Source organism: Mustela nivalis, assembly GCF_964662115.1.
Source record: "Mustela nivalis genome assembly, chromosome: 20".
NCBI classification, from domain to species: domain Eukaryota; kingdom Metazoa; phylum Chordata; class Mammalia; order Carnivora; family Mustelidae; genus Mustela; species Mustela nivalis.
This window is the reverse complement of record NC_139039.1, coordinates 2,706,302-2,731,534: the sequence shown is the minus strand read 5'-3', so window position 1 is coordinate 2,731,534 and position 25,233 is coordinate 2,706,302. Positions and strand designations below refer to the sequence as shown.

The 25,233-nt window shown below is 37.8% G+C and overlaps 1 protein-coding gene across 8 annotated transcripts in view; it reads left to right on the top strand.

The window, feature by feature from the left end:
- The window catches only part of PSD3 (pleckstrin and Sec7 domain containing 3), a 733,176-nt gene that overhangs the window by 289,488 nt on the left and 418,455 nt on the right, over nt 1–25,233 (top strand). For 6 of the 8 annotated variants that reach the window (XM_082715136.1, XM_082715148.1, XM_082715146.1 and 3 more), the window contains 2 exons: nt 18,924–20,007; nt 22,708–23,103. In XM_082715136.1, coding sequence (XP_082571262.1) covers nt 18,924–20,007; nt 22,708–23,103 — 1,480 coding nt within the window. Of the gene's footprint in view, nt 1–7,499; nt 7,619–7,664; nt 7,952–18,923; nt 20,008–22,707; nt 23,104–25,233 lie in introns of those variants that run through there. The other 2 variants (XM_082715147.1, XM_082715145.1) reach the window with 2 other exon arrangements.

Sequence of the window (25,233 nt, the reverse complement as noted above, 5' to 3'; positions counted from 1 at the left end):
GGCAGTAACCTCTTCAATATCAGCCACAGCAATATATCTTTCAATATATATCTTTCAAGATATATCTCCAAAGGCAAAGGAAACAAAAGCAAAAATGAACTTTTGGGACTTCATCAAGATCAAAAGCTTCTGCACAGCCAAGGAAACAGTCCAGAAAACAAAGAGGCAACCCACGGAATGGGAGAAGATATTTGCAAATGACAGTACAGACAAAAGATTGATATCCAAGATCTATAAAGAACTCCTCAAACTCAACACACACAAACCAGATAATCATATAAAAAAATGGGCAGAAGTTATGAACAGACACTTCTCCAATGAAGACATACAAATGGCTATCAGACACATGAGAAAATGTTCATCATCACTAATTCAAATTAAAATGGCATTGAGATACCACCTCATACCAGTTAGAATGGCCAAAATTAGCAAGACAGCAAACAGCATGTGTTGGAGAGGATGTGGAGAAAGGGGAACCCTCTTACATTGTTGGTGGGAATGCAAGTTGGTGCAGCCACTTTGGAGAACAGTGTGGAGATTCCTCAAGAAATTAAAAATAGAGCTTCCCTGTGACCCTGCAATTGCACTGCTGGGTATTTACCCCAAAGATACAGATGTAGTGAAAAGAAGGGCCATCTGTGCCCCAGTGTTTATAGTAGCAATGGCCATGGTCGCCAAACTGTGGAAAGAACCAAGATGTCCTTCAAATGACGAATGGATAAGGATAATGTGGTCCATATACACTATGGAGTATTATGCCTCCATCAGAAAGGATGAATACCCAACTTTTGTAGCAACATGGTTGGGACTGGAAGAGATTATGCTGAGTGAAATAAGTCAAGAGGAAGAGTCAATTATCATAGGGTTTCATTTATTTGTAGAGCATAACAAATAACATGGAGGACATGGGGAGATGGAGAGGAGAAGGGAGTTGAGGGCAATTGGAAGGGGAGATGAACCATGAGAGACTATGGACTCTGAAAAACAACCTGAGGGTTTTGAAGGGACTGGGGGTGGGAGGTTGGGTGAACCTGGTGGTGGGTATTCAGGAGGGCATGTATTGCATGGAGCACTGCGTGTGATGCAAAAACAATGAATACAGTTATGCTGAAAAGAAATTAAAAAAAAAAAAAAAAAAGAACATACCAGAAAGGGGCACCTGGGTGGCTCAATGGGTTAAAAGCCTCTGGCTTCAGCTCAAGTCGTGATCCCAGGGTCCTGGGTAGGCTCTCTGCTCAGCAGGGAACCTGCTTCCCTCTCTTGTCTCTGCCTGTCTCTCTGCCTGCTTGTGATCTCTGTCTATCAAATAAATTAAAAAAAAAAAATCTTAAAAAAAGAAAAACAAAAAACTTACCAGAAAAAAAGGAGTGGTCTTATACTCAAGTTGTTAACTGTTTCTGTATTAAAGATGTTTTGATTATTTTGAATAACAAAGAACTTTTTGGAGAAAACACATTAGCTTGAAACAAGTATAGATAATGCTAGTTGGGATGTTTACAGAAATCACTAAAACAGATTTTATATTACTTTTATTTTTTTAATGTTTTTATTTATTTTATTTGACAGAAAGCGAGAGAGAGAGATCACAAGTAGGGCAGAGAGAGAGGGAAGCAGGCTCCCTGCCGAGCAGAGAGCCCGATGTGGGACTTGATCCCAGGACCCTGAGACCATGACCTGAGCCGAAGGCAGAGGCTTAACCCACTGAACCACCTAGGCGCCCCAACTAAAACTGATTTTAAAAAGGAGGAGAATACATACTTACCCAGGTTTAGTAATTATTCCTGGGGAAATGATCCTGGAGTTGTGTAAAAAGTCACCGTAATCTAGCTTTTTAAAAGATGACTTCCAAAGGACATACAGTAAGTGGTTACGTTGTGTGGATCACTTAAAGTGAATGGATACTGTAGATTAGGATAGAATTTCCAGTTACAGTATCAGACAGATTTAAATATTGCTGTATCTCAATTTAAGGCAGAACTAAAGATGTAATACAACTCAAAATAAGAGTCCATGGTAGCAAAGATCCTAATGACAAGTTGCATGCAAAAAGCTTGAATAAAATAATTCTCTGAAATATTAATTAATAAAAGCCAGTTTATTTTTAATTGCTTTATGTGATATGTTGTTAAATATATACAAAATTAACATAAAGATAAAATACACACAAAATTAGCTTGAATTCTGTGCAGATTTATATGAATATGGACAGATTAACAGTAGAAGTGCTAATAGAGAAACAGATCTATTAATTTTTTTTGAAGAGAGGTAGAGAGAGAGAGAGAGAGAGGAAGGGCAGAGGGAGAAGGAGAGAATCTTAAGCCCAACATGGAGCCTGAAGTGGGGCTTTGATCTAATGAATCTGAGAACGTGATCTGAGCCAAAATTAAGAGTTGGATGCTTAACCAACCGAGCTACCCAGGCACCCCAGGTCTATTAAAATTTTTAAGAGTTTATTTAAGCAAAAATTGACTTAAATCAGACAGCATCAAATATAGGAGATAGAAAGGAGTTCCAACTTGAATAAAATGAAAAGACTTATTGGCAAAAGGGAATGGGAACAAGGAAGTTGTAGTAGGCAACAAAATGGACTAGTTATTACAAAGTTCCCTTCCTATTCCTGGCTGGGGTCTGTCAGGCATATTACCTAACTAGTACCAATTAGGTGATTCATTCCTGATTGACTGGTTCAACATTACATTTCTGGGAGAGCCAAAACTGTAATTAAGTTATGTCTCAGTTTGGTAATGTGGAGCTTAGCAATAAGAGACTCCATTTGGCACCTTGTTGTCTTGTTTTTTTAATCTTTTATTTTTTATTTTGTGTTGTCTGTTTTTCAGCATAAGTTACATTTCACCTTAGAGTGATTTTTTTTTTTTTAACAGTATTTTGGAGTATAAAGCTCTGGCATCATATCAATCTTGGTATTGCCCACCCCTCCTCTCTGCTTGGCTTTATGTCATGCTGCATCTTCCTAGATTCTATTTATCTCTATGTGATGCTTAAACTTTCAGATGTACCTTATAATAGAGACAAGAAACTGATACATAAAAACTAAATTTTTATAACTCTGAAATTGGCATTGAGTTTTTTGTTTTTTGTTTTTAAGATCTAAGAACCAGACTTAAAAAATAAACTAGAAACTGCCTCCTTACTTATTGGAATTTGCTCGGTGAAGAAAGTTATTTCAAGTAAGGAATTATTGTTATCAGTTCTTCCACATGGGTTTAGGAATTAATAAAAGCTAACAATAAAATATCCTGGTGATAAGAATTGGCATCACAGTCTTGATTTGTGAAAAAGGTTTAATTTTAAAATCTCATACTAAATTGGATGAGTTTGCTTCCTGTCTGAAGATTTTGAGAAATAACATATTATCAAATAATAATTTATTACCTACAGCTTGTCATTTCTGAACTAAAGGGACAGTGCCAGTGACATGAAAATGGAGAAATACATTACTGATTTGAAATTTTGTTCTTCAGGAATGCATAGTTGTTCATTTCTTTTAAAACTTTGTTAGAAGATTTGGACCTGGCATTTATGTTTGTATACATTTATGTATCAGGTGTGGTAAGACACACAGACATGAAAATAACTGTCATGAAGAAAGAAATTTATACGCACAGATTTCTAGAAAAAGGAGGCACAGTAGGTGTGCAAGGGCACATGGGGAAAGAGGCAGAGAGACTCAGGGAGAACACGGCCTGGCTTTTAACGAGATTTTTGCAGGAAGGAATTGGCAAATAGGTTAGGTCCCGGAGTATGTTTAGGATTGGATAGTTGTTTTTTATTATTATTATTATTTTTGTTGTTGTTATTAATTTCATGGGTTCTGGTAGTTCCTAATTGTCCAGTACAAGCCCCTGATATGATTAAGGACAGGAGATTATTGGTTTAAGAGTGTGAGAGATTTATGTAGGAAATGGGGTGTGGCTGGTAGATTGGTTTGTATATCAAAACTACACTCCCATAGGAGTCCATTGCTGTCTCCAGGAAATAGCTAATGGGGTGCGGGAGGGGTAATGTGCCTCCTCAAGATGGAAGCTCCAAATGCCAGAGCATCAATACAGCAAATAAGAAGATATAGTTAATATAAAGTTTATTAATGTTCAAAATAATTTATAATTTAAATTTCATATTTTATTAAAAACATTGGTTGTAGTTAGTTGGCAAGTATATTTTTACTTACAAAATATTCCTTTAAATTTTAATAAAAAATAAATCTAGCTTTTTTAAATTCACTGTGTCAGTGATATTTCTAGAAAAATAATTATGTTTTGAAAAAGAGGTATAAACAGAATATTGGTTTGGATTTTTTAATGGTTCTCTCCTCTGAATGTTTTGGTACTATGTTTCCTTTCAGAATAATGGCAGTGTTATTAAATTACATTTCAGATACAAAACAAAATATTTTCAGGATGGCTCTGCTGTTGGTCTAAATAAAGATGTAAACTGAGGCAAGCTGGAATTACCAGAAATTGAGTTTATTTAGGGACAGCGGAGCAATTGCAATTTGGGAAATGCATCCTGTAGCAAACAACAGGTGGGGCCATTGAGGGTTTGGCTCAGGCTTTATCCATGGCCAAGGAGTCCAGAGCGGGAGGGCCAGGCAGAGTTCAAGCAGGGAAGTTCATTGGCTTGTGAATGGAGAGAGAGTTGTGGCAGATGTTCACTGGTCAGGAGATAAGTCTTGGTCTTCTGTAAATCAGGCATTTATAGGAATCAGTCTCTTAGTTATTAAGTTCTGTTTTTTTGTGGGTGCCTGTGTGAATTTCTCCATTTCATATTCCCTGATTCCAATTTAGATTGAAAAATCCTTTCATGTAATCTAGTTATGGACTCACGCTGTTTTTGAACATATTTTTTAGAATGGTGCCCATGAGATACGAGAGAATATGTAACAAATTTATTTTTGAGCTTTATTTTTTGAAATAGAAGGTTTTAGATGATCAGTCTAAGATAGTATTATAGTTAAAGCCTAATGTGAAATGCTAGATATTTGAAATTGGGACATTTGTGAGTGGGAGACATTTTTCTTCATGGTCCGTGGTAGTTGGAGTTGTGTAGCCTTTGTAATAGCAGTAACTTTATCAACCATCCTCATTCCTGCATTTGAGTTTTTTTGTTTTTCTCCTTTAGCGTTAGCCTAATAGCATGTAAACTGGATATATGGATCCAGAGACTGGAAGAAAATAAGCTGGAGGAGGGACATTTCACATGCCCTCCAATCCTTTGTTCTGTTTGTAATAAGGCAACATAGCTACTAAGTATTGGGAAGTAGTATGGTTTGCTGTTTCTTTCCCATGGGTTCATCCATTGACTTTGACTTGGCACTGAAGAGGTTGCAGGCTCAGAATGTAACTAAAAAGCCATGATAAATAGCCCAGCCCTCCAGTTAGCCCTTGAAACTACCAGGAACCTTTGACCTTTAACTGTGTTTCATAGGATCATGGAGAGTTGCATATAATAGAAAACTTGAATTAAGTTCTTGAAGTAAAGGTTTATTTCTCTCCAATGTGAAAGAAGATGGGGGTGGGAGATCTATGGTGGATTTCACCTCCCTAACTAATAGGATGCCTGTTGTTAGGGAAGGCTGCTTTGACTCTGGCCCCCTTCCATATTCCCCGCAGGGGAAGAAGTTGGGGAGGGCAAAATGGTAAATGCTCCTATTTTTTCCCTATTTATTGTTGTTGTTGTTGTTATTATTTCCCTATTTTTTTTTATTAGGCATGCCTTTCAAAAAAAGCTCTTTTTTTGAAAGGCATGCCTGATAACCTCCATCTTCCATCTCATAGGGAGTTGGTGATTCATTGATTTGATAATGTTTATATGAAACCAGTAGAGGTTGCCTTTGCTTTTCCAATCAACTCAGGAAAAATAGCAGCTCTTCTTGGAGAGGTTTTTGAAAAGTTGGCAGTTTTAGTAAAAAAAAAAACCTGTGATATTAATACTAAAAGTCATGATGATTATGAAAAACAATAATAATTAACCTTGAGCTTTTATTATACACTGGTTGTAACTCTGAGTGCTTTATATATTTATATGCATAGTTCATTAGTCCTCAGAATAACTCCATTGTTTTCCTCATTTTTTTTGGAGGAGGAAGTTGAGCCTCTCAGAGGTTAAATAATTTGCTTAAATTGACATAGTTGGAAAATAATGGAACCCAGATTACAAGTCTGGATCGTGTATTTTAACCACATTTTAATATGGATTTATAATTAAAAAATCTGCAGCTGAGAAGTAAGGAAGCTAAAGCTGGAAGATTTTAAGGCATTGTTTCCAGGTGAATTGAGTAGTCAGCACTAAATTACTGGGCATTATTTCCACTGTTTCTGTGTGCTCTGTCTTGGTGCACTCTCCAACCTTTATCCTCTTGTATTTGGGCCAGTCTTCTGGAGAGGTGGCTATTGTTGGCTTGTTGTGGTTCTAAATCTTGCAAATTATGTTCTTCCTTCAGAATTCTTTTACTTGGCAAGAAGTTCTCAGGAGGCGATGCAGTTTAGTGGTCAGGAGGGTGGATTTCGTAGCCTTAGTGCCTGTGTTTGAATCCTGCTCTTGCCAGTTTTCGCCACGTGATTTCAGACAAATTACATACTTGTTTGTGTTTCAGTAGTCGTATATGAGTAGCTATCCCAAGGGCTGCTGGTAGGAATAGAGGAGTTAATACAGTAAACCTGCCTACTGCAGTGCCTGGTACATAGTAAGCATTGTATACATATTTTCTATTCTGATTTTATTATTTAGCAGAAATGTACACTCCAAAGTAGACTTCGCACATTTTCTTGAACTTGTTAGCCTCTCAGTAAATGTAAATGGAATGAATGAAAATAACTGTCAATTGCTTTGTATTGTTGGCCTCTGCTTTTTATACTGATTGGAATATTAAGGTTATAGAAGATGAGTTCTTTTTAATATTTGTATTAACCTCCATTACCAAGACTAAGGACCAGTGTTACATTAATGTTATTCATCTTGTGCTGTTTTTCACCTCACTTTTTTCATCTGTTAATGTAAAAAACTGTTAGTTTTTACATTTAGTATGTTTACGGAGATTGTGTTGAAAGGTACTGCATAGATCCAAGGTAGTAGTAGTGATGTAAAAGTTTATGCCATCATATTTAAAACTAGATGTGAATGTCTTTGAATTTTTTAGATCACATTTCCAAAGTAATATCAATTACCTATTAAATATTAATTTAATCACAGGAATGATAATGTAATCATCAGTAAAATGACTTGAGATGGCAGCGTCATTTAGCAATTCGGTAAGGACTGGCAAAGCAGGATTTGTATCTTCCTACAGCAGTTTTTCAACATTGTATTTGCTTTTGCCTTTTCTGTTTAAATAACATAAGAATTAAACCCTTTTAAAGGGAACCTATGCATTTCCTTTCACATATGTCATTCCCTTATCAGAGAAAATGCTGCATAATACTGAGATGACAGCCCCACCTCTGATGTCACTGAGGATGGTACAATCCTCTCGGAGCCTTTGCTGGGGTTTCTGCTGCCGCACTGGGGAAATGGTTACATTAAAGCTAACTCCCGTCATCTCAATTATCTCCTTGGAAGTAGTTTTCACAAATATAGAAAAGCCCTACGGTGGTTGTTTTCGGTAAGCTACCAAGGTAGAGAGAGACAGGCAGAAAGAGGGTGAGTGAGTGAGCGAGAGAACAGGCAGCTTAGCCTTTGTGAGAAAGGGACTGAGGCGGCAGCTCCTCTCAGCTGAGGTTTCCAGCGCTCAAAGTGCTTCCATTGACATCACCGTGTGCGGTGCAGGGCAAAAGGGGCTGCCAGGAAATTTGAAACTAATTTGCTTCCAGTTGACTAGAACAGCAGATTTTGAATTAGCTGGCTTTTTTTCTAGCTAACTTTTCTCAAGCATTAAGCAGATGAACTGGGCATTTTCTATGATCAATGGGTAACTGCTGGAGCTACAGTAATCTCTGTGAGTAACCTCTATTTGTAGGTCTGTGCAGGCAAATATATTTTTATATCTCTATCTCTTGTAAAATGCTGCTGTAAAATGATCCATCTGTATTATTGACTGCTTTTGCTTACTAGTCTTGTCTTTTGACTGTCCCAGTAGGAGACTCCTGGGGTGAGACCAGGTTGTGCTGAATCCTGACATAGGGCAGAGCATACTGCATTATTTAGGGATGCCTGTGTCAATATTTTTTTAATTCCCCAGTCATCAGATAAATGCCACCCACCCTTGGAATGCTTTTGCCCAGTACCTTACCTGGATTTAACCTGGAATGTTGTTTTTTTTTTTTTTTTAGCATCTGACATTGGGTTTTCCAAAATTTTTATTTTTAAATAGAAAGCAATATTCTTACCTGTGATTATATTTCCTTTCATTGTTTTTTGTTGTTGTTGTTTGTGTTCACCCAGCTTTCCTGAGAATACAGTTCTCTCAGCCAATTTCTCTACTCTCTGTTTGTGATGTATTATATAGAAAGAAGGAGGAAAACGGGCTACCCCTGTAGTTTTAGAAAGACATAATATTGTGGCGTTGGATGGGAATAGGGGAGGAGTTTCTCTTAAAGAGCTCAAACCCCTTTCCATCTGCATGCCTAAGGTATGGCTCTGAGTAGCCTGGAAGAGAACCAAGGTTGGCCACAGCGTAGCACCAAAAATGTTCTGTGAACACTCTAGTTAGGCTGAAATTGTATGCCCTGGAGGTTTATAATCGGTATTTTAACTCCTCAGTTAATACACAGGGCTGTGTTTCTTATTTCTGTTGAAAGTGTCACTTTTAGAGTAATACAAGGTTTATTTTTCTCTCACCAGGTACTTGACTTTCTGTAAAATTTGCATTTCAGATATGCTTGGAATTATTGCTCATGTTAGTTTGCATCTGAATCCTTAGCAAAACTATGGGTCTCTTTTTGAGCATGAAAATCACTGAATGCAAATATAAATCAGCTGAGGCTTGATTCCATTCAGACTGGAGGCTGAATGAGGTTGTTTACCATTGCACCTAACATCTGTCTTGAAACACAGCAGTGTAGGAAAGTCCACAGCTGTACTCGATCTTCCCTGCTAGGAACTTCAGCTGCTTGGCATTCATGATTTAAAAAAAAGAAGACAGCAACTTGAATTTTGAAACATCAGTTTCAGTTTCTTAAATATTGAAATATTTCAGAGAATATTTTATGTAAGGATTTATATTAATACTACCACATTCATAATAACTTTAGCAGAAGAGAGCCTGCTGTAAACCAAATTGTGTAATTATTTAAAAGTTTTAAACTTTTTTTGCTTTTCAGAATAAAATAACAAAAAGTAAGGGTCAATTGTTCAAATTGGGTTTTTCAGAGAATAGAATGGTGGTTATGAGGTGCTGGGGGGTGGAGGAAATGGGAAGATGTTGATCAAAGGGTATAAACTTCCAGTTATAAGATGAGTGAGTTCTGGGAATCTAATATATAGCACAGTGACTGTAGTTAATAATAATGGTGTTATACACTTTGAAGCTGCTAAAGAGAGTAGATCTTGAATGTTTTCACTATAAAAAAAGAGATGGTAATTATGTCACATGATGGAGATGTTAGCTTAAACTATGGTGGTAATCATTTTGCAGTCTATAAGTATCAAATTAGCACATATGCCTTAAACTTACACAATGTTGTATGTCAGTTGTAGCTCAATAAAGCTGGAAAAAAATTAAAAAATAAAACTGGATTTTTAAAAGTGTGAATTCCTAGACAGGAAGAAGTAGTGGAGAATGGATAGAATGGGTGGAATCAGAGGAGCAGCTCTAATCAGAGTAAGGCTGAAAGGAGAAGCACGAAGTGTGGATGTGAAAAGAAACAAAAGTTACCAGAAGTGGATGACGGTGGAGGACCTTATTGTTTGACAAAAGGAAACCAGCTTTAAAAAGCAATGATTTTAAAGCTTAAATTCCACTATTACAGCGTAGTATTTCTTCTCCGAGGCAAGAACTGTGTTCTGCACACTTGCAGAGACTTTGGTTTAAAATTAATGGGCTGTTCCTTATCACACTCATTTTCCCTTCTGTATGCTGAATGCAGTGCCACTCCTTAGCTTGCAGAGCTTCCTCGGAAATTGACTGGGATGGTAAGCTAGGATCATTTCCCCAGGGATCAGAACTGAATGGGAAAAAATGGGTTCTGAGTCATTAGTATGTGAAATATCGCTTATGGTAAGCACAGCTGTAACTATTAATCACTCGGGAAAAGAGTGTTCAATTAATGCAACAGTCTCTATTTGTATGCACATGCTAATAGCTTGTGTAGTAGTTTTCAGGCCTTTTCCTGGTTTTTGCAGCATATAAATAAATACCTGAAATATGTGTGTTTTTAGACTTATTAGTGACCAGACAGTAGCCAGCGTTCTCTGTGAATTTTATTAGGGTAAAGGGTGTGTACCAAAATACAGTGTGCTTAGATTACTCATTTAGTAAATTCTCATTACTCATACTCATTTTCTGTTATTTTTGTCATACTAAATATATTTTCTATTGCTTAGGGAAAACAGACTAGATTATTTTTTTAAAGGCAACTTTTTCTGTTGCATTGCAAATCTGAACAATGTGTACATGCATCACTATTACTGGAGGGGTTTGTTGATTATTAGACCTAAAAACATTGATCACTGTTATTCACAGTTAAGGATTATAGTTACTTATAGGTGAAATGTATTTGAGATTTTTTTTTTTTTAAGCTCTGTATGGCTTTTTGTATTTGCTTTGTAAACTGAACCTTTGTCTTCCAATTTTTTTTTACTGGTTTATGAAATTTCAGGCTAAAGGGTACAATGTGGTCACCCTCTTGTCTATGGGACTGAATTCCTGTTTGACAAGTCAGGGGACTTTAAGCTTATTTCTGTAAAATTTCCAGTGTTAAAATAAATTAGGAATATATAGTTCTTTTATCACACTAACTCATGATATAAGTCTTAAGGTGTTTGCTAACTGATATTCATTAAGGAACAGAGAGTACCAATGACATTAGTGCATTTTATTTTTATTTTTAAATTTAATTAGTTAATTAATTTTTGCATTTTGAAAAAATATTTTATTTATTTGAGAGAGAGAGAAAATAATCAGGGGGATGGGCAGAGGGAGAGGAAGAAGCAGATTTCCTGGGGCACCTGGGTGGCTCAGTGGGTTAAGCCGCTGCCTTCGGCTCAGGTCATGATCCTAGGGTCCTAGGATCGAGCCCTGCATCGGGCTCTCTGCTCAGCAGGGAGCCTGCTTCCCTGTCACTCTCTCTGCCTGCCTCTTTGCCTACTTGTGATCTCTCTCTATCAAATAAATAAATAAAATCTTAAAAAAAAATTAAGAAGCAGATTTCCTGCTGAGCAGGGAGCCCAGTGGGGGGCTCAACCCCAGGACACCCCCCCCATCATGGCCTGAGCCAAAGGCAGATGCTTTACTGACTAAACCACCTAGGTGCCCCAACATTATTGCATTTATGAACAAAGTACATGGAAAGGAGAGAAAATAGATTTTTAGTAGCTAAGTTAGCTGCAATTTATAAAGGAATGAAAATCTGTTGATTTGTACTCATAAAAAATAGATTACAGACCCCCTAGTGTACTCTTGAAAGTACCTCATCAGAGTGAATTTGTCCATGCATTTTTATTTTACAAGTAATATATCCAATGACATATACATTAAAAGTCTTGGGAGGGACGCCTGGGTGGCTGACTTGGTTAAGCCTCTGCCTTCGGCTCAGGTCGTGAACTTGGGTTCCTGGGATCGAGTCCTGCGTCAGTCTCTTTGCTTGGAGAGAGCCTGCTTCCCCCTCTCTCTCTGCTTGTGATTTCTCTCTGTGTGTGTCGAATAAATAAAATCTTAAAAAAAAAAAAAGTCTTGGGAAAATAACCCTGTTTTAAAAAATTGAAAAATCTTACCCTTCCCTCAGCTCTTTTCCTTTAAGCTCTAATGTTATTTCTTTAAGGCTGTTTACAGATGTTTACAGTGCTCAAGTTTACATTTGCATTATTTTAGGATTTTATTTTATTTTATTTATTTATTTTGCATAAATAGAGTTATCATTGACCATTCACTGTGAGAGAAATTTATTATGAGATGTAGAATTAAGAAGAGATTATATCACAGTAAAAGCGATTCTCTTCCTCTCTTAAGGCTTCCAGGATAATTGAAGAGCAAACCTAGACCAGAGTGAGCAAACCCTTCTCTTGTAGGAATGAGAGACTGTATGCGTCTTTAGTTGTTGTCTGTTTGATTAAACAGTTGGACCTTTCAGTTAGGAGGTAGGAACTCTTGGGATTATCTTTTAGAATAAAAAAGTGGCCATTTAAATATAGTCAGAACAACTAGATATTGTAGTAGATAATACTGTAGTTCTATGGAGAAGTACTTCTCATACTTTAATGTGTATACAAGTAGCCTGGGTTTCTTTTTAGAAATACAGATTCTGATTAGGATGGCACCAGATTCCGCATTTTTTACAAACTTCTGGGTGGTATTTGTGCTACTGTCCCGAGGCCACACTCTTGAGTAGGAAGATTCTAGGACAGTACTTGCAAGTAGAATTTTCTGTGATTACAGAAAAATGTTCTATATCTGTGTGGTGCAATATGGTAGCCCCTAACTACATATGGTATTGAGCAATGGATTTTCAATTTTATTTTATTCTAATTAATTTAAATTTAAGTAGCCATATGTGGCTGTACGTAACATATTGGACAGCATAGCATTTAGAGTAAGATAATCAGTTGAGAAATTTATTCTTAATGGTAATAGCCCCTGTAGGGTCATGTTGAAATCTGGAACTGTGGACAAGATTGTCTCTTAATTTTTACCATTGCCTGAGCTTTGTCTGCAATAGACAAGTGCATATAAATGGAATTATTGGACTGTAAGCTCCCTGATGGCAAGAGCCACATTGGCCTTGTTTGTTGCTTTGTTTTCCAGTGTTCAACACATACTTGGCTCACAGTAATAAATGTTGGCTGAGCAATTGGAAAAATTAGCTAGCTGTACATAGGAAGAACCCTTATGTTTCCAGTAGTCTATTCAAGCCTGTACTTGGGACGAGGGGACAGAAGGCTGATGGCAATGACATGTAGTATTTTGCTTGTGTTTTGTTTCTGTTTTGAGGTTCTATGAAATGGTATCCGGATGGTTAAAGACACTCTTCATTTATTCTTTGATCCAACAAATATATCCATTTTGCTAGGTACTGGGTTCTGGGGATATAATGATAAAGCAAAGTTCCAGACTTCCACAGTTTATATTCTCATGGCAACAAAACAAAACAGTACAAAAGAAAACAAAAACCTCTTTCTAAAAATGACTAGGTCCAATTTCTAGGCAATATGTATGTGTAGAATTCATAATTATGGTTCTTCTGGGGCTCTAGGCATAGATATGACAGTCATATTCTCTTGGGAAACTGACATCCTGTTGCTCAGAATCCCTCATGATAAACCGTTTTACTTGCTTCACATTTCAGCTTCCCATGTCCTTAGTCTGCAGTAGACTTGCCAAATAGTTCTTTCTTTTTTCCTTCAACCATTTTCTCTCAAGGAGTTTGCAACCCAGAATGGAAGAAAATCCATTTCATTTACTGGTCCTCAGACAGGATTATTCTTAGAAGACCACAATCTTTCTGAAGCCCATCTTATGGAGCAGGCTCATTTCCTCAGGATTTGAAGAACAACAGGTTTTTAAAATTGAGATGTAATTGACACATAACATTATATTGGTTTCAAGTGCATAATGATTTGATATCTGTGTATGTTGCAGAATATTTGCAACATAGAAAATCATAGATTTGCAGCATGGAAAATCTAGTTAACATCCATCACCATATATAGTTAAAAATTTTTTTTCTTGTGATGAAGGCTTTTAAGATCTACTCTCTTAGCAACTTGGAAATAGTATGATACAATATCATTAATTATAGTCACTCTGTAGCACATTACATCTCCATGACTTACTTATTTTGTAACTGGAAATTTTGTGCCTTTTGATCCCTTTCACCCATTTCACCTAACCCCCACCTGCCGCCTCTGGTAACCATCAGTCTGTCCTCTGTGAACTTGGATGTTGTTGCTGTTTTTAGATTTCCACATGTAAATGAGATCATACAGTATTTCTCTGTCTGACTTATTTCACTTAGCATAATGCTCTAGGGTCTATCCATGTTCTTGCAGATGGCAGGATTTCCTTCTTTTTTATGACTGGATAGTATTTCAGTATTTCAGTGTGTGTGTCTGTGCATGCATGCTTGATTTTCTTTATTCTTTCATCCGTTGGTGTGTACTTGGGCTGTTTGCCTATCTTAGCTATTATAAATAAAGCTGCACTGAATGTGGGGGTGCTTGTCTTTTCGAATTAGTGTGTTTTCATTTTCTTTGATTAAATACAAAAGTGGAATTGCTGGATCATATGATAGTACTACTTCTAATTTTTTGAGGTTCTGCCATACTGTTTTCCATAGTGGCTGCACCAATTTGCATTTCCACCAACAGTGCCAAGGGTTCCCTTTCTAACATATCCTCTCTAACATTTGTTATTCTTGTGTTTTTGATGCTGGCCATTTTAAGAGGTATGAGGTTTTATCTCACTGTTGTTTGATTTGCATTTCCCTGATGACTAATGACGTTAGACATCTTTTCAGGTACCTGTATGTATATCTGTATATCTTTGGGATGTCTTTTCAGAACTTCTCCCCATTTTTAAGTTGGATTTTTTTCTGCTGTTATATGAGTTCTTTATATGCTTTGGATATTAACTATTACCAGATATATGATTTTCAGGTATTTTTCTCTCAATGAGTAGGGTACCTTTTCATTTTATTGATGGTTTCCTTTGCCAAACAAGGTTTTTAGTTTTATGTAAAAGGTTTTTTTTTTTTTTTCCCATTTCATTTTGTTTTATTTCAGTCCTGTTCCTGTTTCCCAGAAGTGGGTGGCTATTTAATATACAACCCAAAGCACTCTTGAAATTGATTTGTTAGCATTTAAAAGTATCCCATTTCTTTTTCAATATATTAAGTTAAAAAAATTATTAGGTTTAGTTCATCACAGGCAAAGCACCTTTACTAAACAACAGGAAACAATTTGTTAGGGAGCTGAGCAAATACACAAAGTGGCAGATTCCTATTAGAAAAAGATGATTCCTAAAGGAATATAAATAGATATCCCCCCAATGTATATATATTTCACATGAGTGTGAACAGCTCTTCTCTCCTCCCTCCCCTCCCTCCTACACACTTGACACTACATTTTGATTCCTTTAAGGGGAAGAATAAATGCAGAAAAGCTATGAACTTTTATTAATTCAGATTCTACTAGTGTGTGGTTTATATTTAGGTAAGTGCTAAAGTTCTTTTTTTATACTTCACAAATCCCTTTGTCACAGATATGAAACCAAATTTGGGCAATACTAATTCAGTAAAACTTTCTGGAAGAGAAAAAGCTATTTCAGTATTCGCTTGGATTCTTACATTAGATAGAGACTGACAAAGGTGAAGGAAAAGCTTTAACAAGTGAGGTGTAAGAGCCCACAGCAGTTGGCATAGGCTGAACAGCAGCTTTGTGGAAGCATGTTGAAGTTGGAGGGAGGTGGGCAGAGGGCATGAGGTGATACTGGGTGTGGATACTGGCTGGAATGGGAGCTGCAGGAGCTCCTGCATCTTTGTTCTGTCCCTTCCACCCTTGCCCAGGCTCAAGCATGCATCACCTCACCTGTGCTATTGCCAGTAGCCTGGGCTGTTACTCCCGAGTCTGTTTATGTTCGTTCTTCGTCCTCTGTATATCCCTTCAAATGCTACTGGAATAAACTCTTCTAACATGCTAAACAGACTTTTCATGCTTTGGCAATACTCACTTTTGAATCCCGTATGTTTAGTATACTGCAGGTAATTAATAAAAGTTTATTGAATTTGAAGGAATTTTGGAAATGATAGACATTTAAATGGGAAGTATCTATGGTCCTGTTTCAAAAGGGGACAGAAAAAAATCTTGAAGTAAAAGAAGAATTTGGTCTTAAAAAAAAAAAAGAAAAATCACCTTAATAAGTAGTCCTGATTTTTAAAAACAAGGAATAAGTCAGAAATTCTAAATAAAGAGGTCAGGATTAATATCTTAGGAAGTTTTGTTTATTGTTAAATACAATTAAGTGGTGACCTGAAATGTAAGCAGCAGAAATAACTGCTCTTGCATTCTAACAAAGAAATGCCTTATAGGAAAGGAGGGATTTGATACTGTGCTGAGTCCTGTGATGAGCACACCAACCAAGAGCCATATGATGTTCAAGGCTGTTTTTACTCAGAAGCTACAACTGGAAGATTTTTTATTCTTTATTGTGTCTGGTAATATTACTGGTATTAGAAATAGAGATCTAACAACTCAGAGACCTCTTAGTTTTTCCCAGGAATTTACTCCTGAGAAACAAAAGACTAGGAATCTAGTCCCAACTTGTAACTCTTGCATAACACGTGGTTGAACATCGTCCTGTTTACCTTGGTCAGGTCAGTTTGTCTCTCAGAACATTGATTTCTCTTGGTCTGCACTTGTTATTAGTAAAGTAAACCTAGAACAGGAGAATGGACTGGAATAGTAAAGCAAGCTATTTGTCGTGCAGGATTTTGATTTTGTTCTTATCCCTTTTGTCTCACTTTCTTGACCAGTTCCCAAGTTGTTATATCAAGATATCACAAGTTGTTGCCCACAACTGAGGCATTTTCCATCCTCCTTTATGTGGTACATTTTAATGAAAAGTAGTAAAAATAGGGCAGAGAGATTATTTAATTCCTTTGAGGCCTCTTTTCTTGATTTTTTTTAGTGGTCACTCCTCTTTGGGCTGGTGTTCCAGTGTTTATTTTAGTGGTGGTTTTATAGGTGGCAGTTTAAAATGTTAGAGTGAAGTGGACTCCTGAATGATAAAGAGTAACTTTTCTTCCTTTTGTTGAATGGATTTCCCTGTAATCTGTTAAATATATGTATGGCTTCAATGGTCACCTTGGGCAGTTTTGTTAAAGCACTTCAGACAGGTTAGAGATGTCCATTAACTGATGAATGGACAAAGAAACTATGGTATATCCATACAGTGAAATATTGTTTGGCAGTAAAAAGGAATGAAGTTCTGATACATGCCACAGTGTGGATAAACCTTGAAAACACTGTGTTCAGTGAAAAAAGCCAGATACCGAATGCCACATTTTATATGATTCCATTTTTATGACATGTCTGGAATACACAAATCTATAGAGACAGAAAGAATGTAGATTGGTTGGTTACCTGGAACTGAGGAGCGACAGCTGATGAATATGGTGTTTGTTTGTTTGTTTGTTTGTTTTTTGGAGTGGGTGGTGAAATGTTTTGAAATTAGAGAGTGGTAATGGTATAATTTAGTGAGCATATTACAAACCACTGAATCTTCAAAGAGGAAAAGATACCAATATACCACCCTAGTAAGAAGGATCTTACTGTTTTTAACTGTCTTTGTTTCAAAATCAGGATTTGAAGAAATGCTCCCTCTTCAGATTTCAGCAAACCACATTCTCTTAGTCCTGTCTTATGAAGGTATTTTAAGTATAGCCATCACAGAGAAGTGCATTCTTTAGAAAATGGAATATTAGACAGTATACACTCTCAGATGTATTACTATTCATCATATTTTGCATACTGTGGGATACTATACGTTAATTCATGTTTCCAAGTTAACTTCTTTTTGTGTATGCCTTGGAATCAAGTCTTTTATGTCGTTTTAGTACATATATTCAGATGTTTATCTAATATTTCACTAAGTAGAAAGGTTGTAGGTCACAGGGCTTTAAAAATAATAACACAGCAACACCTGTCCTCTTTCATAAAGTTGTCAAAGTGGTATACTACATTTCTAGTGTACATGAGGATTTTCTTGATATAAAGTAACCAAAACCAAATTCAGAAGGAAATTGGATTATCAGAGCTGATATAACTGTACCTGTTACCCATAAACTTCCAATTTAAAATTTTCCTCATCAGAACATTTATGTTGTTCTCACTGACTGCCATTTTAATAACTAAATGTTGTAAATTTGGTTTGTTGCAGTAAATATATACTATTTACTGTTTTTACTTCTTCACGTATTGGGGTTCTGCATCACACACCATTTAAGTTATGCAGCTGGGATCCTGGAAATTTGTCTTAACACATTAAGTATCCTATTCCATTTTGACTTTACTCTCATTGTCCAAGGATGTTCTGAAAGCCTTTTTCCCCATAGACATCCAGTAGTGAAGGGGAGGCTTCCAAGCTGAAAAAGTATTTACTGACTCTAAGTAGATCGTATCTGTCTCAGAGATTGCACTACACAAATGCTGTTGGCTAGATCATAAGGTATTTGTTTTTATGCCCAATATAAATATTTGAGTTACTACTTCATGAGTGGTATATGGAAAGTGATATGTATTTTATTTTATTCTCTTACTGCATATGCAGCAACTGAGTTGCATGTGTGAGACTTTATCAAAAGCAGGGTGAGGGGTGCCTCGGTGGCTCAGTGGGTTAAGCCTCTGCTTAGGCAGAGGTCATGATCCCAGGGTTCCTGGATTGAGCCCCACATCAGGCTCTCTGCTCTGCAGGGAGCCTGCTTCCTTCTCTCTCTCTGCCTGCCTCTCTGCCTACTTCTGAGTTCTGTCTGTCAAATAAATAAATATAAAATCTTTAAAAAAAAAAAAGCAGGGTGAAACATGGCATGTGTCATTAGATACCTCCTTCTGTACTGAAACCTTTATCCTCATGTTAGCTGAGTGGAGGGGACCACTGGTAAAGTTATGAGAAGAATGTGTGGCAGGGTGGCTGAGGGGCAGGAGACAGTGAAAGTATCAAATAAGGATTATTGAGTACCTAATCTGTGTGGATATTTATTAATACACATTGGAACCTATTGTTCAAAACAATTTATATCTCCATTCTCTTCTCTTCGTAGGTGATCATGGAGGAAGCACTTTACTCCCACCCAATGTCACAAATGAATTTCCAGAATATGGGACCATGGAGGAAAGTGGAGAAGGCCTAAGAACTTCTCTTGGGTTTGATACAGAGTCTCTGCCAGGCGGCCCACAAGGGCAGCAGGGGGTCCAGCTTTTTGATGACCATCACTCTGGGCCTGACAGTGTTGCAGAAGGACCAAAAGATGTCAGAGAGTCCCTCTCTCAAAGCCACCTCAAGGAACAAAGTTTACAACCCATTGATTCTTTGATATCAACTCTGAAAGCCACAGAAGCCAGAATAGCTTCAGGAACATTACAGGCTACAAAGGTACTGGACAAAGATGCTACTTCTAGTTTTTCAGTTCAGCAGGTGGACAAGGAGCTGGACACTGCCCCTCATAAAACAAAGAGACAGAGAGCCAACAAATCGTTTCCTTCTGGCCATGAAAAAGGACCAGATATACCTCTTTCGGCTGAAGTTACGACTGAGGAGAATTCTTACTTGAGCATCCAGAAGAATCTGACTGTGCTATTCACTGGAGAAACTCAGGCAGAGCTTTCCAAGGTAACTGATGATGGTAGAAAAGGGGCTCTTCGTGTGCAGGAACCAGCTTGTCCAGTATCCTCCCTGGGAAGCCCAGCAGTGACCCATACCTCAGCGGGCAGTGTTCGTTTTTTGAGGGAAAGGAGGTCTGATCAAGGTAGCTCCACAGGACGCCCTGGCCGGGTCAAACATGTGGAATTTCAAGGGGTGGAAATATTGTGGACAGGAGGGGAGAAAAGAGAGACACAGCAGCCTGTGGATTTTGAGATTCCATTGGAAAGGACGACCTCTCCAGAAAGCAGAGAGTTTTCCAGAGTGCCAAGCCATCTCATCTCATCTGCTGGTTTGTATAATTCCGTTGGTTTAACTGAGAGTGTTTGGGATGAAACCTGGAACGCTTCCTCAGAAAATCCAGGCACTGGCTCAGGGACATTTTCCCCTCTGCCTCTTGTTGACAGTGGAGAGGATGAAGTCTTCCTCAAGGACAACAAAGAACATCTTGAGAAGAAACCTGAACTGGAGGGAGACAAGGAAAGGTGAGCTCCCATAGTCTTCCTACTGTCTGTGATGCCTGGTACACATCATAGGAAACTGTTAGCCTGTGCTTGGCCAAGAGAACTCAACACAGTATCCTGGGGCCTTGTTTTCATAGAGTGGAAGAGATGTTACCATAGGCTAGATTCCTTCCAAGTCCTAAGATATTAAAGTGATCTTTTTATAAAGCTGTCCATTAGGCATAGATTAGGGAGGCAGAATTCTGGAGAAACTGTGAACTTGTCCATTTCTGACATTTTTTATATTTGATATGTTTCAAGTTTTCCAGCATCAGCACAGCTACATAACAGTACCCCACAGTTATCTTTAATAATATGAAAGGATCTGGACTCTTGACATATCCTGTAGTCATTGTATCTTACCTTAGGCACTTCTTCCGGATGCAACACCAGTGCCTGCACACGAGCTGCAGACATGTGTGAACACAGAGGTGTTGGGTGTGGGCTGCCTCAACTTTCTAAGTTTAGAAAGGAAGTCAGAGGTCAGAAGTAGACTGAATTTATAATTCAGTTCTTCCATGGCATTCACATGAGAATCCCTTCTTACAAGTAGCACATGTTTTGATTTGGGGCCTGATAAGCTTATACATATTGTATTTCCTGCTCTTTCCATTTTTGACATCCATTTCTGACATCTCCAGCTTAGAGCCTGGATAAATGGAAGACAGGACCTATCTTTCATTACTTCTCTTGATTGCAGTCTTGACCATATAGTGTACCTTTTGGCGGAGTCATTTGTTGTATACTCTAATTTACAGTTAGTACCATCTTTTCTTCCGTTGGTCCTCAGAACACCACATTTTACAGCCTATGTGGGAGAACATGTATGTCAAGGCTGAAGGGTTTTTGTGTTTGTTTGGTGTAAGGAAATGCCTTTTTCTGTGCAGTTAATTAATAAATTCACCTAGAGTGATGCTCCTTTAGGATGGTAATCAGGACTTCTCCTTTCTACTCCTTCCTTCCCAACCTCCCAACACATAAACATCTCTAGACGTCTCTCAAAAGCAGCCTTGGTGTGTGGCACGGCTCAGTAATTATACCCACTGGAATATGCACTTTTGCATATTATTAATTCTTACTTCCTTTCTTCTTTCTCTCTTCTTCGACAAGTAGTATTTGATTGTCTATGATATTCTTGACCCTCCTAGATACTGGGCATAAAAGAACATTCAAAATAGGTAATGGCCTGTGGTCACTGCCTTCATAGAGTTTTCTGCTGAAGATAAACACTGACCATATAATATATTAATAATTATAGGATCTTAAATAGTGGTAGGTTCTGTGAAGGAGAGGAAGAGAGACATACTAGAAAAAAGTAATTTAAATTCAGGTGATGGCCCTGAGAAGGCCTTTCTGTGGAAATGATAAGTAGGCTGAGACTTGAAAAATTAATATGAGTTAACTAGGCAGAGTACGGGGAGGAAGAATGTTCCAGGGAGTGAGGGAACAGCATGTGCAAAGGAACAACATTCAAGGAGGGCTGCTGAATTGTCTGACTACGTGTGCTTCCTAGAGTTGTGTGAAACAAAGGCTTTATGTCAAGTCCGACAGTAGTGTGGCTGGAGTGCAAGGAGGCTGGGGCAGGAGTGGGAAATGAGTGTGGAGGGCTAAGGAGGAGCTTCCTCATAGGAACTTCCCGTTTTATTTCCTAAGCAGCAAGAAGCTATTTAGAGATATAAACCCAGAGTACTATTTGGTACATAGTAGACCTTTGTAATTTAAAAACAACAGAGACAACTGTATTATTGATTGAGTCCTCATAATATCTTAGGAATATAGATACTTAGGAGGTAGTTTTCTTTCAGTTGTTACTGTATATATTCCTATTTATAGCAATCTGAGACTCAGGGGTTAAGGGAAGATTTTTAAAGTGACATAGCTGGTAATTGGCACCTCCAGCCTTCAGCTCCAGGTTCTTCTAACTCTTGACCTCTTGCTCTTACCGAGTTTTAAAATTTTTTAGTTATCCCAATGTTCATTTTTAATATTTGAACAAAATGCTGCGTATTGATTAGTTGGTGCTCCATCCACCCATGTATATTAAATTGTAAGTTGTTTATAGGTTTTCACTGTTTTGTTTAGCCTTGAAATTAACATGTTTGCTGGCTTTAAAAAAAACTTTAAAGGTCTTTCACTGGCTAATTTTGGGCCTTGAAATCTCTCTGCAGTGCTGCCTCATTGTCAGCAGGGGGCGGCCTTTGGATTCTAATGTAGTCAGCCTCTTGAGGGCGAGTCCTCTTGTTTAAATCAGAAAGTATTAATAGACTCATGAAAGTTTAGTGTATTTTTACTCCATTAAGTTTACACTATATTTATCTGTGTCCATTAAAATTGAGGATGACAGTAGCTGTTAATAATTTAAATTTGTGGAGATTAGTTGGTTAAAATGAGAATTTAATATTTTATTCAAATATTCAATAGATCAGATACAGTCCCATTCTAGGAAACTAGTTTGAAACTATGTAAATTATTTAGAGGGTAGAGTAGCACATGTATGCCAAGAGGTTTGTCAACCTGAATATGATTCTGTGATACCTTCCTTTCCGAATATATTAAAATATAAGCCCAAAGAATATAATTGTTGGCTTTACAGAATCTTATCTTTTTTATATGGGTGATGGGAAAAAAATAAAAAGAATATTAACCTAATTTTGAAATTCTTCCTTCTTATTTCCTGTCCAGGACTCATGAGCAAGAGGAGCACTTTAGGGGAGGAGATGATGATATCCTTGGGCCTGGGTATACAGAAGACTCCACTGATGTGTACAGCTCCCAGTTTGAAACCATTTTGGACAACACTTCCTTATACTACAGTGCGGAGTCCTTAGAGACGTTATATTCAGAACCTGATAGCTATTTTAGCTTTGAAATGCCCCTCACACCAATGATACAGCAGCGCATTAAAGAAGGCAGTCAGTTCCTGGAGAGGACGTCGGTGGCAGGACAACAGGATGTCCTGAGCGTCTCAGCAGATGGTGGAATAGTGATGGGCTATTCTAGTGGGATCACCAATGGGCTGACTGACACCAGTGACTCCATCTACGTGAAAGGCATGCCAGAGATTGCTTTCTGGGGAAGGTACTAGCTCTATTCTTATTAATTTCATGCGTTGGTTTTTGTATCATTTTCTATTTGGGAGATCTGAACTTGGAATAGATCTAAGTAGCATTAGGCCAGTTTCTGTGGATGAAAGTGAATGATGGGAGTAGAAAGAAATTTGGGTTTTAGAGGTAGGCAGAGTACACCTTAGCAGTTTTGCCAAATTGGCAAGCTGTGGTTATTTGGTGATATTTCCTGGATTACCATATGTAAATTGGTATGTAAAATAAAAAATATATGTGGGTGAGGAGTAGGTGTTAGCTCCCGTGGTGCAGCTTTGGTAGCAGTGGTATGGTGCTGTGAAAAGAACACTGGGAGGTGTCGACTTTTGTTTTGGCATTGATACTGGTTGATGACTTGAAGCAGGTTGCTTGAATAGGCCAGGAATTCCTTTATTTAAATTGAGGGTGCTGGGTTAGATGGTGACCAAAGTCTCTCCCAGGCCTTTCCTCTGTGAGGTTCTGCTCTGTTAGGCATTTTTCCTGTTCCTGAGATGGTGCGGGAAGGATCTGATTATGTGAATGCTTGATAGAGCCGATACTTGGTCAAGGCTATGAATATTTCCTCTCTCTACTTTAGGGTTTAAGTCTACCTGGGAAATAAGATGACACATTACATTGTTTATATGTGCCATACATGTCATTTAGTCATTCCCTGTCTGTTTATGGATTATCCAGCATTTCATTGCTTCTTGCTTATCATTCTCAGGTCATTTACCTGTCCTTTAGCATCTTTATCAATGGGCAGGGAATACTAAACTTCAAATGATCTTATGAATTTAGTTTTGATATAATTTTCCTGAATTAAAGTGTGTTGGTGTGTGTGTTTTGGGAGAGGTGGAGGGGAGGTTAAATGGGGATAAACTATTTTAAAGCTGTATAAAGAAGTGTCAGTGCTTTTTTTAAGTCAGTATTCATGTTACAGGTTTCCAGTAAACTTGTGAGCAGTCCATCTTATGTTGAGCATTTTCTAGATTTCATTAGATGAACACATCCAAGACTGGCACGTTAGAGCACTGAAGTTATGCATTTCCATATGAAATGGACCACGGATGTTGATTGTCTTCTTGGGTCCATGGTGAGATAATTAACACTAGTCTCAAAAGCAGAAGACCTTGGTCTGAAATACTTGGGCAAGCCACTTAGCTTTCTCTGATACCCACTTGATTTACTGGCAAAATAGGGTTAATGATTTCCAGTATGCTCTGTGGCTGTATTAAAGAGTTAATCTAGATTAAGCAACTAGCACAGTGCCTGGTACAAAGTAGGGGCTTGAATAAAGGTGTTGTGAATCAGAACTGATTTGGCTGCTAAGTCCTCATTTAGACTTCCTGTGTCTCTGAGAGAGGTGGCATCACTGAGACGGAGGGTGTCTCTGGAGGGGATCTTTGAGGGAAACATGTTCCTGAGGAGGGCAGTCCTCCCCTCAGAGAGGGGACGTTTTTGCTTCACTCATTTGTCCTTTTGTTTCACCGTCATCTCTGATAACTAAGTTGGATAAAGTGCAATAGTATAGGCATGCAGATAATTTTATTAAAATTTCAGTCTAACTTTCTGGGGTGAGTTGAAGTTATTTATATTTCAGACCCCCAAAATATGTTGGGGAAGCTGAGTGATTTTGTGGCTGAGAGGCTTTCTTGGTAGAAGCTACAGGGAGGGTAAGTAAATAAAAAGAAGAAAAGAACATCAGTGAGTCAGATCAGGAAGGAATTAGGTGAGACCTTTACAAATGTATGGTCTGCTTACTTGGAATAGGAAGTAGTCATTATTGGGGCCAGCATGGCTGCCAGTCATTTTTGGTAAGGCAGAGTTCGATAATTAAGAAAGAGTATTAGGGTTATAGTATTTTAGCATCTCGCATTTAGACAGCAGTATACTTCAGGCCATCTCAAGTCCAAGCTTCATTAAATGCATTGTAAAACCATGAGATCTTGGCCAGTAGTAAGACAAACGAAGAAACAGACTCTTAACAATAGAGAACAATCTGATGGTTACCCAGGGGAGATGGGTCAGGGGATGGGTGAGATGGGGAATAAGGAATGCAACAGCATTTTCATAGCAACTCCCTTTCCACCCCCAAACACTGTGTGAATACCAGCCACATGAATTC